General features: G+C 38.5%; 1 protein-coding gene across 1 annotated transcript in view; it reads right to left on the bottom strand.

The window, feature by feature from the left end:
- Positions 1-5,556: 5,556 nt before the first annotated feature.
- Positions 5,557-14,875, bottom strand: part of dph1 (diphthamide biosynthesis 1) — a 76,690-nt gene continuing 67,371 nt past the window's right edge. The window contains exon 12 of the mRNA XM_085131677.1: positions 5,557-14,707. Coding sequence (XP_084987803.1) covers positions 14,627-14,707 — 81 coding nt within the window. The 3' untranslated portion in view covers positions 5,557-14,626. The remainder of the gene's footprint in view (positions 14,708-14,875) is intronic.

Below are 14,875 nucleotides of genomic sequence, written 5' to 3' on the forward strand. Positions count from 1 at the left end.
TGCAAAGGGTTGATAGTGGACTTTGACAATTAAAATGACCATGAAACTGACCTCCAAGAATGTACAAGACTGCTTATTTTGCATCTTATTAAGTTTTAACTTTTAAGATTTTTCAGTCTAATTCTGGCCTCCTTCACTTGCAACGACACCTCTTTAGACCTGATATTGAGAGTTTCAGCAAAAAAGATCCAAGTTCAAGACTTTGAATCAATTCAGATCTTTTAATGCCTTAAATTGTCATAAAGAAAAGAAAAAACGGACCTAATGTGGCAATGAAACTGGTTAGTCAATTACTTTTGGGCTTAAAATGAGGAACTGTGCATTAAAGTGGTGGTCATTCCTAAATAGTGGTATAAACATGCAGTACTTTGGTATCCCCTTTGATTTAAAGTCTCCACTTCAATCACATCTCAATACATTTATATAAAATCCACTGTAGTAGTGTAAAGAGGCAAAATGACAAAAAATAAAGTCTCATAGCATGCAGATTTTCCAGGTTTTTTCTCTCTCCAGTTTTTAAAAAGAAAGTATATGGGATCGATGTTAGGTATTAATAAAACCGCAGTGAGGCAGCACAAATAAGAGTGATATGAAAAATATCTCTCATAATGCTTACACAGTATCAGTGAAGAATTGATTCGCATATTATAGTTTTTTATACTGTTGACTCGGGTTTTTCATCTGTAAAGATTTCCTGCTGATTTATTACAAACACACACACATACACACACGCACACAAGCAAACAACAACGAAAAAATACATTTAACTCATTGTTTACTTGATTATCTGCAATTTGGTGCGCTCTGTGTGATGAACTCACAGGTCTGCTGTCACTCATATACTGTCCTAACCTGTGATATCACGTGTCTCCATAACACCTTTGTTCACCAGCACTAACTCTCATCCTCTAATCCCTATATTTGTGCCCCCCCCCCCCCCCCCCGCTCTTTCTTTCACACACTAAACTAGTGAATCATCACTGTCACTCCCTCCCTCTTCTGTTAACTGCAGTTTTCTTGCTTGTACACTCACACATTGAAAATCAGCCATCAGCAGCCAGTGAAAGAATACCACCTATGAGAAGGAGAGATGAACGTGAGAGAAGAAGGAAAGAAAAAAGGGACGCCACTGCAAAGATAGAAACATATTTACAAGGATCACGACACCTTTTTGCCTCATTAGAATGTCGTTTTTAGCATGGCGAAGGCTTGCTGTCTAGCCGTCAGTAGCTCCTGTACACCTCCTACACACATCTGCAGCATGTCTGTCCTTTAAGTTATTATAAGATAATGTTAATGTAAAAGTCCAACTACTGCCACAACTTTGTTCAATAGATTTGGAAATATTTACGCAACACAACTTTGTGATCATGTCTTTTAAAACACACAGTAAAATCAGTTTTTTTCTGCCTCTTTGCTCTCGTTGATAGAGTTTGATATCAGAAAAAAACACATCTGGAATCAGCTGAGAGGAGTGCCAAAAGAAGAGGAAGCATTTTAGAAGAGAAGGTGGAGGTGATAATAAGTAAAATAGCTTAATATTAAGATTACAATCTTTCTATTAAGGGAACCGTATTATAAACTAAACCAGATGTTCTAAGTATCTAATGTTGTTCATATACTTGAAACACTACAGAACTGCTAAATTTGTGCATTCTGACTTAATCATGTGTGTCTCAAAACTACAGACACATCTGTAGGTTATTTAGAGATATTAACTATAGGTGTGCTGACAATAATCCACTAAATACCTTTCTGTTACTCCAACCTAGAATGGAGCCACCTTGTAACACATTTCTGCCTTGATCTAAAGTACAGTAGCTCCATTGTGCCTCCTTGAGATGATTCACAAATGGCAAAGATCACTTGGATCTTTGTAATTATTCTCTAATGCGGAGAGGAGGGTGCTTTTTATAAAACTGGTTCAAAGGATGAATTATGTTAAGGATCATCTACTTGGCACACACAAAGATGAGACATAAGAGTCAAACAGATTAAGATAGTTTTATAGGAAGCAACTTTTCCCCCTCTCCTGCGAGATGTCTTGCTCACACCTCTCTGTCGCAAACAGGCTTGTGCACTTCCAGAACAATTTCCTGGAGGACAATTATAACACTGGTCTAAAACATACCCGAAAATTACAAGCTGCATCAGAGGGTGGTATTACTGTACCCACCAGAAAAGCTAAAGTGTTTTTCCCCGACCCCTTATCGTGCTTTCCTCCCCCCCCCCCCACCTCCTTCCTTCCTCCCCTCGCGGAACCCTGAGCGTCCTCCTGTTGACTAAATTTTCTCGATGACGTAAGAGTCCACGTACGACGGCCATGTAGGTGATGCTTCTGAATGAATGAGTATCCCCTCCCATCTCCATTACTAGTACTACGGGATGTCTATAAGAGCAGATCGCCGGGACAGCCCGCTGAATTTCATGCGATACTGAGGTGGAAGAGCGAGATGCTGAGAGACATTGAAAAAAACACATTTAATTTAATTTAGTTTGCCGAAAATTACGCAGTAGTGCCGAGGATGAGGTTAGGATATGACTCTTATATATGAACACGTTTGCCGCCATCACGTTATAATTTTACGAGGTGGGAATGGCAAAACCTGTGTTTTCTTTACAGTTTGATCAAGTCTTGAACTAAAGAAACACCAGCTGCGCCAGTGAAGTCTAAAGGTAAGTTTTTTTCCTCTCTCTTTTCATTATGTCAGTTTTAGTTGTCTCGAACCACATGTAGCAAGAAATTCGAAATAGTGACTCGAGCTCGTTAAATTAGTGTAACATAACTCTATGTAGCATTTCACATAATTTTCCTCTGCGTGTCTTTTTGTGAATATACGGTAGACTACAGAGGCTGAAAGTTACTGCAGTGTGAGTCACTTTGGCGCACATGGGCAGTGACAACTGTGGAAAAAAAGAGGAGAATGTCTTATAGGGTGTAGGCTACGTTGATTGCATGTTAACCAGGTTGGATCCCCGCAGATAGTAAGCGAATCACGACAAGAGACTGAATCCTTTTTTTTCTTTGTTCCCCTTTTTCTCCTTTCCCCTGTAGGGAATCATTCTTTGTGGGACGTATCAGAACCGCCTGTTTTTTTTTTTTCGTAGTTATTAACACCAAAGACCAGTCTGTGTAATCAGGGCGATACAGAACAACGTGAAGGCATGACTATTAGATTCAAGATGATCTTATTTATAACGAGCATCATAGCGTAAATCTAAAGGTGCCAGTCGGTGAGCTTAACGTTGTATGCATACCTGACGTACTTTAAATACAGTGACCTATTATTCAGGCGGAGATCCTCTCTATAGTTCGCCAGTTTTCCCTTTTTCCCCACTCATGGTAAAATGACATCGTGACGTATTCTTGAGATGAAGTCAATTTTGCGTCATTCCTGCGCACATGCAGACGACTTCCAATCACACAGCGGAGGGTTTTAAAGACACAGAGCGAGCCGCCTATACACGTCTGCCACCTGCATTGCGATGTGTCTCCATACTAGGAGAGAGGTGAGGGGGTGGGAAGGCCTGGGGGGTCTAATGAAAACTCCCCAAGGTAACTCCTGGAAGGGGGCATGACAAGAATTCTAATGTGCATGGTCCAATAACATCTCCCACAGGTTTTTGGCTTTAATGTTCAATTGCGCCAGGTATCCATATGGACTATAAAGGATTTGGCAAGTGCACTAGTTTAGTGTCGCTGTCCATTGTCCTGTAGATGGTCTGAAAATTGACCCGCATTTGACTGCATGTAAATGACACTGATGAATATGACAGTACAGTACTAAGAGCTGAGCGCCGATGGTTTGTGTCCGTTGAGTCTCTCATCCGCCAGAAAATTATTAATGTAAAATAATAATAATAATAATAAAGTAAATTAACAGATGTTTTAGATTTTTCTCAGCGTGACCTGGGAAAACCTTTACCCAGTCCTCCGTGTTCGTTCTGCTTTGCGTCATAGTTTAACACCAATTACTTTTTAAACTCTCTGACCTCTGCCTTCGTGTGTGCGGCTCTTAAAAATAGAGTCGCGCATCTCTGGGGATATTTACGTCTGACGTAGCTGCAGAAACTCGGCCAGCAGTGTTTCTCTGTCACTGGATGATCTTCAGGACCATGGACAGTGACAGAATCCAGCCACTCTGTTAAAACTAATTGGTCTCATTTGAATGAATGAAACCCACAAAATATTCTTACATTTGTTACATTTGTTGCTCTATATGAGTAAGAGTTAACACTTTGATAAATGTTATTAATGTGAGAACTAATGTAAGGTACTGACAGTGACCCCATTGGAGATAAACAGAAAAATAAATATGATGTAGGAACAAGCTGAAGTCAGTGGTAACCTCTGATTGGGCTTCAACACCAACTTCTGCACTATCCTCACTCACAGTGCTTTTCCCCTTTTTTCTCCACACATTTCTAGATTCCTCCAGAAGAGAAACTGTTTATGTGAAAATACACAAATCACCATCACCAACCACTTTACCCTGTCTGAAAGAGGCCAAACAGCCAATACACAAATATCCGATGACCGCTTGAGTGTACATAAATTTCCTGGCTGCTGACGTAAGTCCGAGAGTTACTCAGCTGGGCTTGCATAAGCCGCCAATTCACCCCATTCTTCCGTCCATCTCTATCTTGTGGCTGACTCATAGATAATCGGCATGGAAATCAATACCACAAACACAAGAGAGCTATGAAACCGCCAGTCTGGCCTTGCATTGCCTAGGGCCTCTGGCAGGAAAGGCCATGTTGTTTGTTTCCTGGAGTAATGTGTCATAGTGCATGATCTAATTTGGCTAATTTCATACTATGTGCCAAAGCAATATTCTAGAAACTGCAACGAGCTCATTTTCCTTTGCACATCGCACCTTGACTTGTTTATGTAATGCAATTATGGCTGACATTACATTGTTCAGCAAAGGGCAACAGCATGCTATATCCCTTACTCTGCACCCCCACCTCTCTTTCTGCATGCTGTTATGGGCTGGTATGCGAGTACTTTACTCACTGCAGCCAGATTGAATAATATGCTAGTGCTCTGTTTTATCAGTCAGTGCATCAATACCTTGGCTCTAGACTGCTTACTGCTAAAACTCCTCCAAAGTACAGTAACAGTCTACAGTCATGGCTACTGACGTCTGGCAAGCCTCTGCACTGAGTGACAAATTTCACCTTTGTGACTGTAAGAATTAAGCTGAGTGGGAAGATGCTGCTGTACTGTATGAAGTTTCCTGTCGGAGCCCAGCACTACTGAAGGCTGCATCACCAACATCATAAAACCACAGAGGACGTCAGTGGTTACCACAGCCAATCATATTTCTCCTGCTGTCTCCATGGTGACCGTGGCATTAGATTGTTACTGTAGTAACAGCACCAGTGGTAACAGTCTACAGCCATGGTCGCTAGGGGGCAAAACATACATCTGAACCAGAGTGGTTCACATGAGGAAGTTTATGAAAGACACATTAGACACATCATACATCTAAGAAACAACAAGGAACTTATTAATCACAGTAATAAGAAGATATTTTTAGATAGATAGATAGATAGATAGATAGATAGATAGATAGATAGATAGATAGATAGATAGATAGATAGATAGATAGATAGATAGATAGATAGATACTCTTGAGCTGCATGTATGAATCTTACCACTGTAAAGTATGGCTTCTTATTAATAAATTATTTAAACATGAGCACACGCCACTTTGTGTTTTTAATGATTGGAGCTGCTTTTTAATAATCAAGTCAGAGCTCAAATTTAACCACACAGGGGTGACTTTTGGCTTAACATAAATTTGGTCCTTTGGGGAAGGACGCAGGCTGGATAAATCAGTTTAAAAATTTAGTCAAATTAATCAGATAAGAGAATGCAATCACCATCCACTGTTTGTTTTTTTTTATTTAAAAGGTGATTTTTGTCTATTGTCTCTGCACTGTAGATCAACAAATGCTGTTTTCTTTTTCATCATCACAAAAATTTACTGTTCAGAGACCAAGACTCAGATCAGGAAATTAGCACAGTAATAGTAATCAATCAGATTTTAATATCTGCAGATGTAGTAATGTGGAGATATTAAAATCTGATTGATTACCGTTACTGGGCTAATTTCCTGATCTGAGTCTTGGTAAAGATCTGAATATTTCTTTCATGCTTTGCAGCATTTTTGGCAATTTAAAATTAGAAGAGGGTGATTGTAAAGGGTTCAGAAGAAGACTCTAAATCATGCTGTGTCCTTGGTGCCAAAACAAATGAGAGGAATTGAATAAAGTGAATGATGTGATGTAGGACTCCATAAATAAGTGTCATTCGGTGAATTGCTCTCAAGTGGCTTCATAATTTCATGGTAATCTTCTGTTCCACAAGGTAGTCACAAGGTAAAACATGTTTCTTTTAGAGCTAGGATTCCAAGTAACAGAACGTGTTCAGGAAACTGGCTGAACGATATGCACGATATTTTCTGAATCTGACAGCTAGAAAGGATCAAAAAAGGTATACAGCTGAAAAGATATCTCCACATTCAGAAAATATCATAAATATGGCTCAGCTAGCTTCTGTCTCTCTTTTTCCTTTTTTAAACAAACACAACTCTCTTACAGTCTTGGAAAATAAAATGTTATAGTCTTTGAAATGAAGTGAATTTCCACTGGCTTATAGTGATATATTTTGGACCTTTACTAACTTTATATAAGGGTACAAAAAAGTGCAAAATGAGATAAACAGTAACTATTAATTTATTCCACCCAGAGAAATCACATTCAAAAGGATCACTTAAAGTATCAGAATGCAGTTTGATTTTGGCATGTGGGCTTCAAATCAGAATGCTGTGCAAATATAATACAGAGAAACTGCCAGTGATGAGTAAAGATCCATATGGAGGCTGCAGGTGGATGCTGGAGTGGTTGGAACACCAGGCAGCAGTGACGCTGACATGTCAGGGTTAAAGAAAGGACATTTTACAGTTTAAATATACTGCCAGACTGGGAGGATGTGTTTGGTAACTTATGGTGTGACATGAAGTGAGTGAGTTATGTCGCATTGCTGCTCGAGACGCCTTCCTGAACTAGCTTGCAGACTATGCTCCATTTTTCATTTATCAGTTATTAGTCATTCATGGCTTTGCCAGTCTTAGTAACCATTCAGAGACTTTTCTATCTCACATCTGCATCGATGACTAAGAGGTACAGCGCGAACAAAGACAGGTTGAAACTGTGTGGGTGTGTGTTAACATTCTTAATCTTGCCAAAAGTGTGTGTCCAAGTAAAGTGACTGAGTTGAATTTAAGAATTTACAGGTGTCAGTTAGCATGTTAAACAGCTAAAGATCTTGACAATACAATAAGAACAGAACAATTATGACTTATTTAAAAGGGTTGCTACATAGGAGGCAGCATCTGCTGTTAGGTGATGATTTGGATTTGTTTTGCAGCCACAGAACCTGGGCACCTTGCAGCCATTGAGCTGACCGCAAAGTCCTCTGTGTACGAAAGAGACAAATGTGAGGGCATCTGTCCAATAGCTACAGCTGAGTTGGAAATGAGTCATGCAAGAGGACCATGACTCAGAGCACAGCAGCAAATCAGAAATATAATGACTGAAAACAAAAAGAATCAAGGTGTTGCAATGATGCAAAGTCCAGACCTCAATCTTACTGATATGCTCATATTTTAAAGGTAAAATTAAAAAAAATATTTTAAATAGAATTCTATTGCATCCATTAGCTGTTCTCCAAATCACTGTTAATGAGAAACCAATAAGTGACTTAGACATTTTTATAAAAGAAAATCTTAATAAAGCACTTTTGTACTTATATGCAGTGTTTTCTTTAATTTATCAAAATTACTAACAAATCATTTATGTAAATTCATAATAAATTAGCAGAAAAATAACAGTGACGTCAAATGATTTATTTATACATTCACTGGCTCTACTGAAAATGCCAAGATAAGAACTTTTGTCATGACAAGAGTTACAAATGCTTCTTTGTATGTTTAGATTTCAAGTGTTCATTCAAATATGAAATGTATTATTCTTATTTCCAGTAGCTACCACAGCTACAAAGAAAGAAACATGTGAGAAAAACTTAATAACTACGGCATGCTATCAAAACCAAAAAAAGTTCTTAAGAGACACTGTGGTAGTGATTTTCCAAGGTGAACTAGCTGCACTCAGTCTGCTTTTGGTTCTGAATCTGCATGCTTACCACTGCCTTAATGGATTTCCCGTTGATTAACTTATAATCAGATGCAAATGACATCCCACCAATAATTATAACAATCATAGCTTTCGCTAAGAAAGCACCATTAGCTCATGAATGGCACAAGGCAGATGGCTGAAATGTATAAAAAAAAAAGACTCAATAATGTTCAGGGCGTTTTATTAATATTCACATCCATATGTTATATTATTAACTAACAGATACTGATTAAATTACATGACGTATGTTTCGGGCGAGCTACTGGATGATCCACCAATTTAAACGGACTCATTTCCTCTGTGATTGAAAGAACTTCATTTTCCTACAGCTCATTGATTATTCCAGCTTTTAGACAATGACCTCTAACAAAGCAGTCCTGTTAAACCTAACCGTATAGAGAGTGTGAGTATGCAGATTCAGAAACATCAAGAAAGTAATCATTAGAGACTGGTACATTAGCACCATAAAGAGTGTTAATAAGAAGATTTATTATGTAAATTTGGTTTTGGGAGAAAATACTGAGACCAGATTAACATGTATTTAGACTGAACCATAGATAAAATGGGTGTTGCTGCTCCTGGATGATCAAAATCTTGATAAACCATTATGAAATAATGTTTGCACGAAAAGCCAAAAAGTGTTTGAAGGTTTTTAATAGGACTTGTTTGTCCTCACAGCATGGCTATAAAAGGCCTGAAAAAAAAATCAACAAAAAAAGAAGAAAACTGTAACAATTGGTACCTCATTTGTTCAACAGGTTTCCCCCACTAAAATGAATAAGAAAGGACTGAACGAAATGAGGACAAGAAAACACTCAGAATAGAGTGCAGGACGTGGACGTGTTGAGGAAGAAGGTGACTTTGTGACAGCCCTGTGCATGGGTGGTGCTTGGCCGGATGATCAGGGACAGGCTAACCTCCCACACAGAATTAGTCATCACTTTACACCACTTTTTTATTTCTCCCACAAAAGACTCTTATTCAACCTTCTAGCAACCTTTCTTCACATTGCTGCACAGCCTTCTTGTCTCCCCCACACACAACGAGTCAGCTTTATTGTTCAAATTTCCCCAGGGATGCTGAAGGGTGATTTAATCAAGACGTGATCAAATAGATTGAAGAAGAGCTCAATCGTTTTTTGAAACCATTTTAATCAAACTAATTCAAAGAAATACTCAGAATTACAGCATTTGAAACTTTACATAATAAGCTGTTTTGACAAATTTAGCTGTTCGCTTTTATAATTCTGTCCTCAATAGAGCAGTAACTTTTGTTCTGAGGGATTTGCTTTCCTCATTGTATTACAGATTTGATGCTTCTTAGCAAAATCCAGAAATGGGAAACGACAAGCCTTGCCGCGTTTTGGTTTACACACGCTGTAAAAATGATCCCAGAAATGTCCAGATTATGCAGAAACATCTTGCAGTGACAGCATGCAGCTCTTCTTCCGAGGGCCATTCTTCTGAAATGGAAATCGCACGTGCATCATCTCACCACACGTATATTATTACACAGCACACAACGAGAAATCGGCAGTCTCAATCTTCCAAACACAGTTTTTTCACCTTCATGCCTTTATAAACAGTTTTTCGCCCACCTACGGTGTCCTGACAGAAGTAAATACAGGCAATGTAAACGAAATCATTTATTTTCTGTTCTAATGTGATCAAATAAATGGTAGAGGGAGAAAAGTGAGAGAGAGAAACAGGAAAAAAACCTAACAGAGACACAGGAGCAAACACTGGAACACGAACTCCATCTGGATTTTATATACATGCCCTCTACTGCCCCACCTCCCCCTGCCCACCCTCTAGTAACATGCAGTATGTGTTAAACTGTACATCAAAGACAAACTGGTATATATATAAAAAAAAAGACCACACAAAATCAAATCTACTCCTCTTCATTTTTATTTTGTTGTGGTACCATACGTCATAAGCCTCTACCCCCCTCCCCCACTTACACCTGATTTCCTTTTTGGACAGAAATAAGAAACAAATAAGCGATATGAAAAACACGAAAGATGAGTTTACTCTGTGAGTTGCCTAAAACGCATTGAGGTGTTGGGGCTGGTGAAAATAAAGGTCGGATGAGCCATCTGTGACTCAGCCTTTCCCTAGATAAGAGAAACAATGACTAAATACATCAGAGGTGCTGACATGTTTTTCTCTGCTTTCACATAGAGAGAAAAAAAAAATCCCCAAAACATTAACCCAGGTAGACAGTTCAGAGTTACTAAAAATGTGTTTTCAATCAGTCTTCGGCTTCTGAATGATGAGTGGTTGTCGAGAATGCATTAACCGATGACTTTTGAGTCGCATCACTGCGGGCTACACAAACAAATGCTGGGCACCAATGGCAACCGGCTAACCATCCAGTCAGGTTACATCAGTATCACTGCGCATGGTACGTGACCTGAGCACCTGTTGTCCAGGATAACTAAATCGTGTGGCCTGTGTAGTCATAAGACCCATAATAAATACATCATAAATTCTCCGTGGGACCAGACACTCGATGTTGACACAAAACAAAGTGCGATGGCAAGCACACTCAGGGCAGAAGGGATGCCAAGCAGGATGAAGGAGCGTGGAGTCAAATTCCCACCACGTCTGGAAAATAATTGCACACACCAGCAACCAAAGGCACACAGGGTACTTGCACTCAACCGAGTACACGTAATCACTTGTGATAATGCAGTGTAAAGCTTCTAGAATGAAAAGTGAAAAGTGACTTGAATGGCTTAATGCAAATAAGCTGTGCAAACAGTGCCCCTGTGTGGTCACTCAGCTTTTGGCATGGAAGAGAATGTACTTGAGGTAACAGGTCAGACTGGGAGAAGCTGGCAGAGCTGCGGATGAGAAGCTCATTGACTTTCAGGTCTACCTCCCCCACAGCCTTGCAGCTATGTGCACAAATTAAGCTATCACAATATGTTTTGAAACAGTTACAGCCAACTACAATAATACAATACCAACTCTGAAAATGTTGGCATGATGTTTAAAATGTAAATAAAACCAGAATGCAATGATTGGGAATCTCATAAACCTACATTTTATCCACAAAAAACACATAAAACATGTAAAATATTTATACTGAGAAAATGTAGAACTTTAAGAAAAGTATTAAATCGTTTTTGACACTTTTCAAAACAGCTGGCACAGGCCTGTGTTTTTACCACAGTGAAGCTTTGCCTCGTCTTTTAACAACAGCCTGTAAAAGCCTGTAAACTGAAGAAACCAGCTGCAGGCTTTTGGACAGGAAATGCTGTTCTATTCTTGTAATATAGGATTCCAGCTGCTGAGACTGATAACAAGAGGTTCACATTTCAATTTGAAATTTGATCGGTCTGATTTCAAAATAATAGTCTGACCAAAGAACAGTTTTCCACTTTGTCTCAGTCCATTTAAAATTAGCCTTGGTCCACAGAAGATAGCAGTATTTCTGGATCATCTTCATATTTGTGGATTGTATGGTAAATTCTGTTCACAGAGTGTGCTATACCATCCACACCGTAACATTACAGTATCATCACTACTATCTGCTGTACCATTCACAGCCCATGAAGTGATTTCCAAAACACAATACAGGGTTTTAACACTGTGCAACTTCATTCCCCTCCAAATCACAGCCATTCAAGGGCTGAATTTCTGCCTTGGCTTTCTCCGGATTTTTTGAATTTGTGTCAGTTAACTTTTTTTTTTGACATGTTCTATTGTGAATAAAATATGGATTTGGGAGATGTGCTAATCATTATATTCTGTTTTTATTTACATTTTACACATTTTCACACATTCGGGTTGTAACAGGTTTGTGTTTTTGATCATTTCAGCTTCTCTTTTCAGACTGGTTAGTTTATAGAGAGCATTTGCTTCTTTCATATATGGTTGTTATTGTTAAAATGTTTAGCTTTAGCTTATTTTTTATTATAAAGGAACAACACTTAAGAGGGTTAAAATTCCTCTTTATTTTCTGTGTTGACAAATTCAACCAAACTGTTAGAAAATTATGTTTTTAGCATTTCTTATACAAATATACTTTCCATTTTGGGATTTTTATAAAGCTTTGGTTTTACTACATTTTTTCACATCTAGTTTTCATTTGGTTTTGTGAATTGTAATCTTGCATCCAAATACTCATAAATTCACTTTTAAGTATTTGATTTCCGTTAACACAAGAAACACATGGGGACTTATCCCAGGGTAATGCATTTCTCCTAGTTATTTGGATCTTTTACATATAAAACTGAGCATCAGCTTTGAACATTAAAAAAAAAAATCGGTAAGTCTTCATGAGGGAAAATGAAGCAAAAGCAAAATGAAGTATAAGGTACTTAAAAATCAAACTAGAAAGTGTCAAATTTCAAATGATATATTTAGTATGTTAAGTTCTTATGCAAATTTACAGTGATGGGCATAAAGATGATATTATTATCATTACCATAGTATTGATACAGCGTATTTCATGTAGAAGCTGTAAATGTAATTTGTTACTCAGTGAGGATTTAAATGCATCAGAAAAAAGTTATTATTGATGATTTAAGTTTATCCTCACAAAAAAACTACAAAAATGGCTGGTGCCTTTTGGCAACATTTCCTAATGACCATCATTTACACACCTGTAAACTGATAGTTTGTTTGTTACAGTTAAATAATCAAACAATAACCTTCACTCGCTGATTAAAAATTATTTTGTTAGCTATATATGAACTTTATCTAGATAACTACTCCCTGTGTGGAAACTGGTGTTTTATAAAACTATATATACTATAATATAAAAATATTTCATTTCTTACTCTAAATTCCAACAGATTCTTCACATACCCTTTTTTAAGGGGTATATAAGCAGGGAGGTGAGGCGGCGTTATAAAACCTGTGAACCTGGAGATTGCAGTTTTTGTCCTGTTTCACTAACTGCCCTCATCTTTAAAGAAGATTAGATGACAGGGTCTGATTATTGTCATGTCACACTTGGAACCTGAAGGCCTCACTGTGTGGAGATTTCAGCAGTCAGCATTTGATGTCCTCATAATTTTTGAAGTTTACTTGATTAAGAAAGTAATAATGATCTAGTTTAACAATTTTGTATTTAAATATAAGGGAGGCGTGGTGGTGGTGGAATGGTTAGCACTCTTGCCCCACAACAAGAAGCACCTGGGTCTTTTCAATGTGCAGTTTGCATGTTGTCCCCATACCGGGCTTCTCTCTTGATACCCCTTCACAGTCCAGATACATGCATGTTAGGCTAATCAGCAATTCGAAGCCTGCCGTGTGTGTGAATGTTGAGCGGTTGTCTGTGTTATCATGCAGTAGACAGACTGACAACCTGTCAAGGCGGTACACCGCCTCTCGCCTTAGCTGTGAGTCACCTTTGTGACCCTAAATCAGACAAGCAGCAGAAAGTAAATGGCTGGATATTAAATATTAAAATCTAAATTTTTTCTAGCTCTTGTTTCTATTATGGTTAAATTTAAAACCATAAAGTTCAATGTATATGATCTGTCTTTTAAACAATCAAAAAAAAAAAAGCCTTTTATTTATGTTGCAATCAGTAAATCATTTTTGATTTAAATCATGACAAATCTTTAGACTTGAATAACAAACCTGAAGGGTTATGAGAAGAGGAAAAGGCAGATTATTAACATTCTTCCTTTTTGCCTGTGAAAGAACAAACTAGAATATAAATCGAACATCAGCTGAAAGAGAGCTCTGCTGGCCAATAATTTATTCCCGACTGCTATGCATCACACACGGTACTGTGGCAAATACTGAGCTCTTAAAAAATGTAGCTGCTAGCGGGACACGTGACGCATCCCGGATATGTCTGGCAGTATCGCTCTATCTCACTGCCATTTGCTGCTGAAGTGATACAAAGGTGGAAAGCAGAGGGAGGATGTGATTGGAGAAGCTGGGTAGTTGTTTAGAATTAAAACTCTCCAAAGATCACCTGTCACACTGTGCTGCCACCTGGGGAGGGTTCTTGGGATCACTGAGGCCACGGTAGGCTTCTGTCAATCAGTTTTTACTGTAACGGCCAAACAGCAATAGGAGGATTATTTATTTATTTATTGACAGACTCCACCATCAATAAATAATGAGAACGGAGAGCAGTCGTGACTAGCTCTGCACGCATCTAGGAACTCATACCACTCAGCTTTAAAAACAGGCTCATAGCTTCAGAACAGCACTGCATTTAGGGAGAAAAAAAACCTGCTTCCAACAAGAAAGGTTTCATTTCTGATTTACTGTTTTCACAATTTCACCACAAAAAGAAGAGAGCAAAACAGGGTCAGGTCGCATCTCAACTGCTCACACATCGGCAGAAAATCTATTTGAAAAAGAGGCTGAAAACTCCTCTGAAGTTAGACTGACTCAAATGCCAATTGTTCCTCTTCTGGTCTGACCTCTCTCTGCTTGTTAGCATGTCATTCCCCTTGGCAGCCACAGGGGGCGCACTGGTTCTGCTCACAGTGCTTGGCAGGAATGGCTGGCTCCGAGCCTTTTTTCTGCAGGCAGGCAGGCAGAAGGATAGCATTAACACTTGGAGCAGTGACAGTACCTACCTCAGACATACAAATGATAATACTTGGAAATGCAGCTACTGTATGATGTATCCGCAGAGCAGTAACTCAATCAATATCTATGCACCCTTCTTCATTTTTAATAAGTAAAAG

This window comes from Neolamprologus multifasciatus, chromosome 14 (genome assembly GCF_963576455.1).
Source record: "Neolamprologus multifasciatus chromosome 14, fNeoMul1.2, whole genome shotgun sequence".
In the NCBI taxonomy this organism is placed as follows: domain Eukaryota; kingdom Metazoa; phylum Chordata; class Actinopteri; order Cichliformes; family Cichlidae; genus Neolamprologus; species Neolamprologus multifasciatus.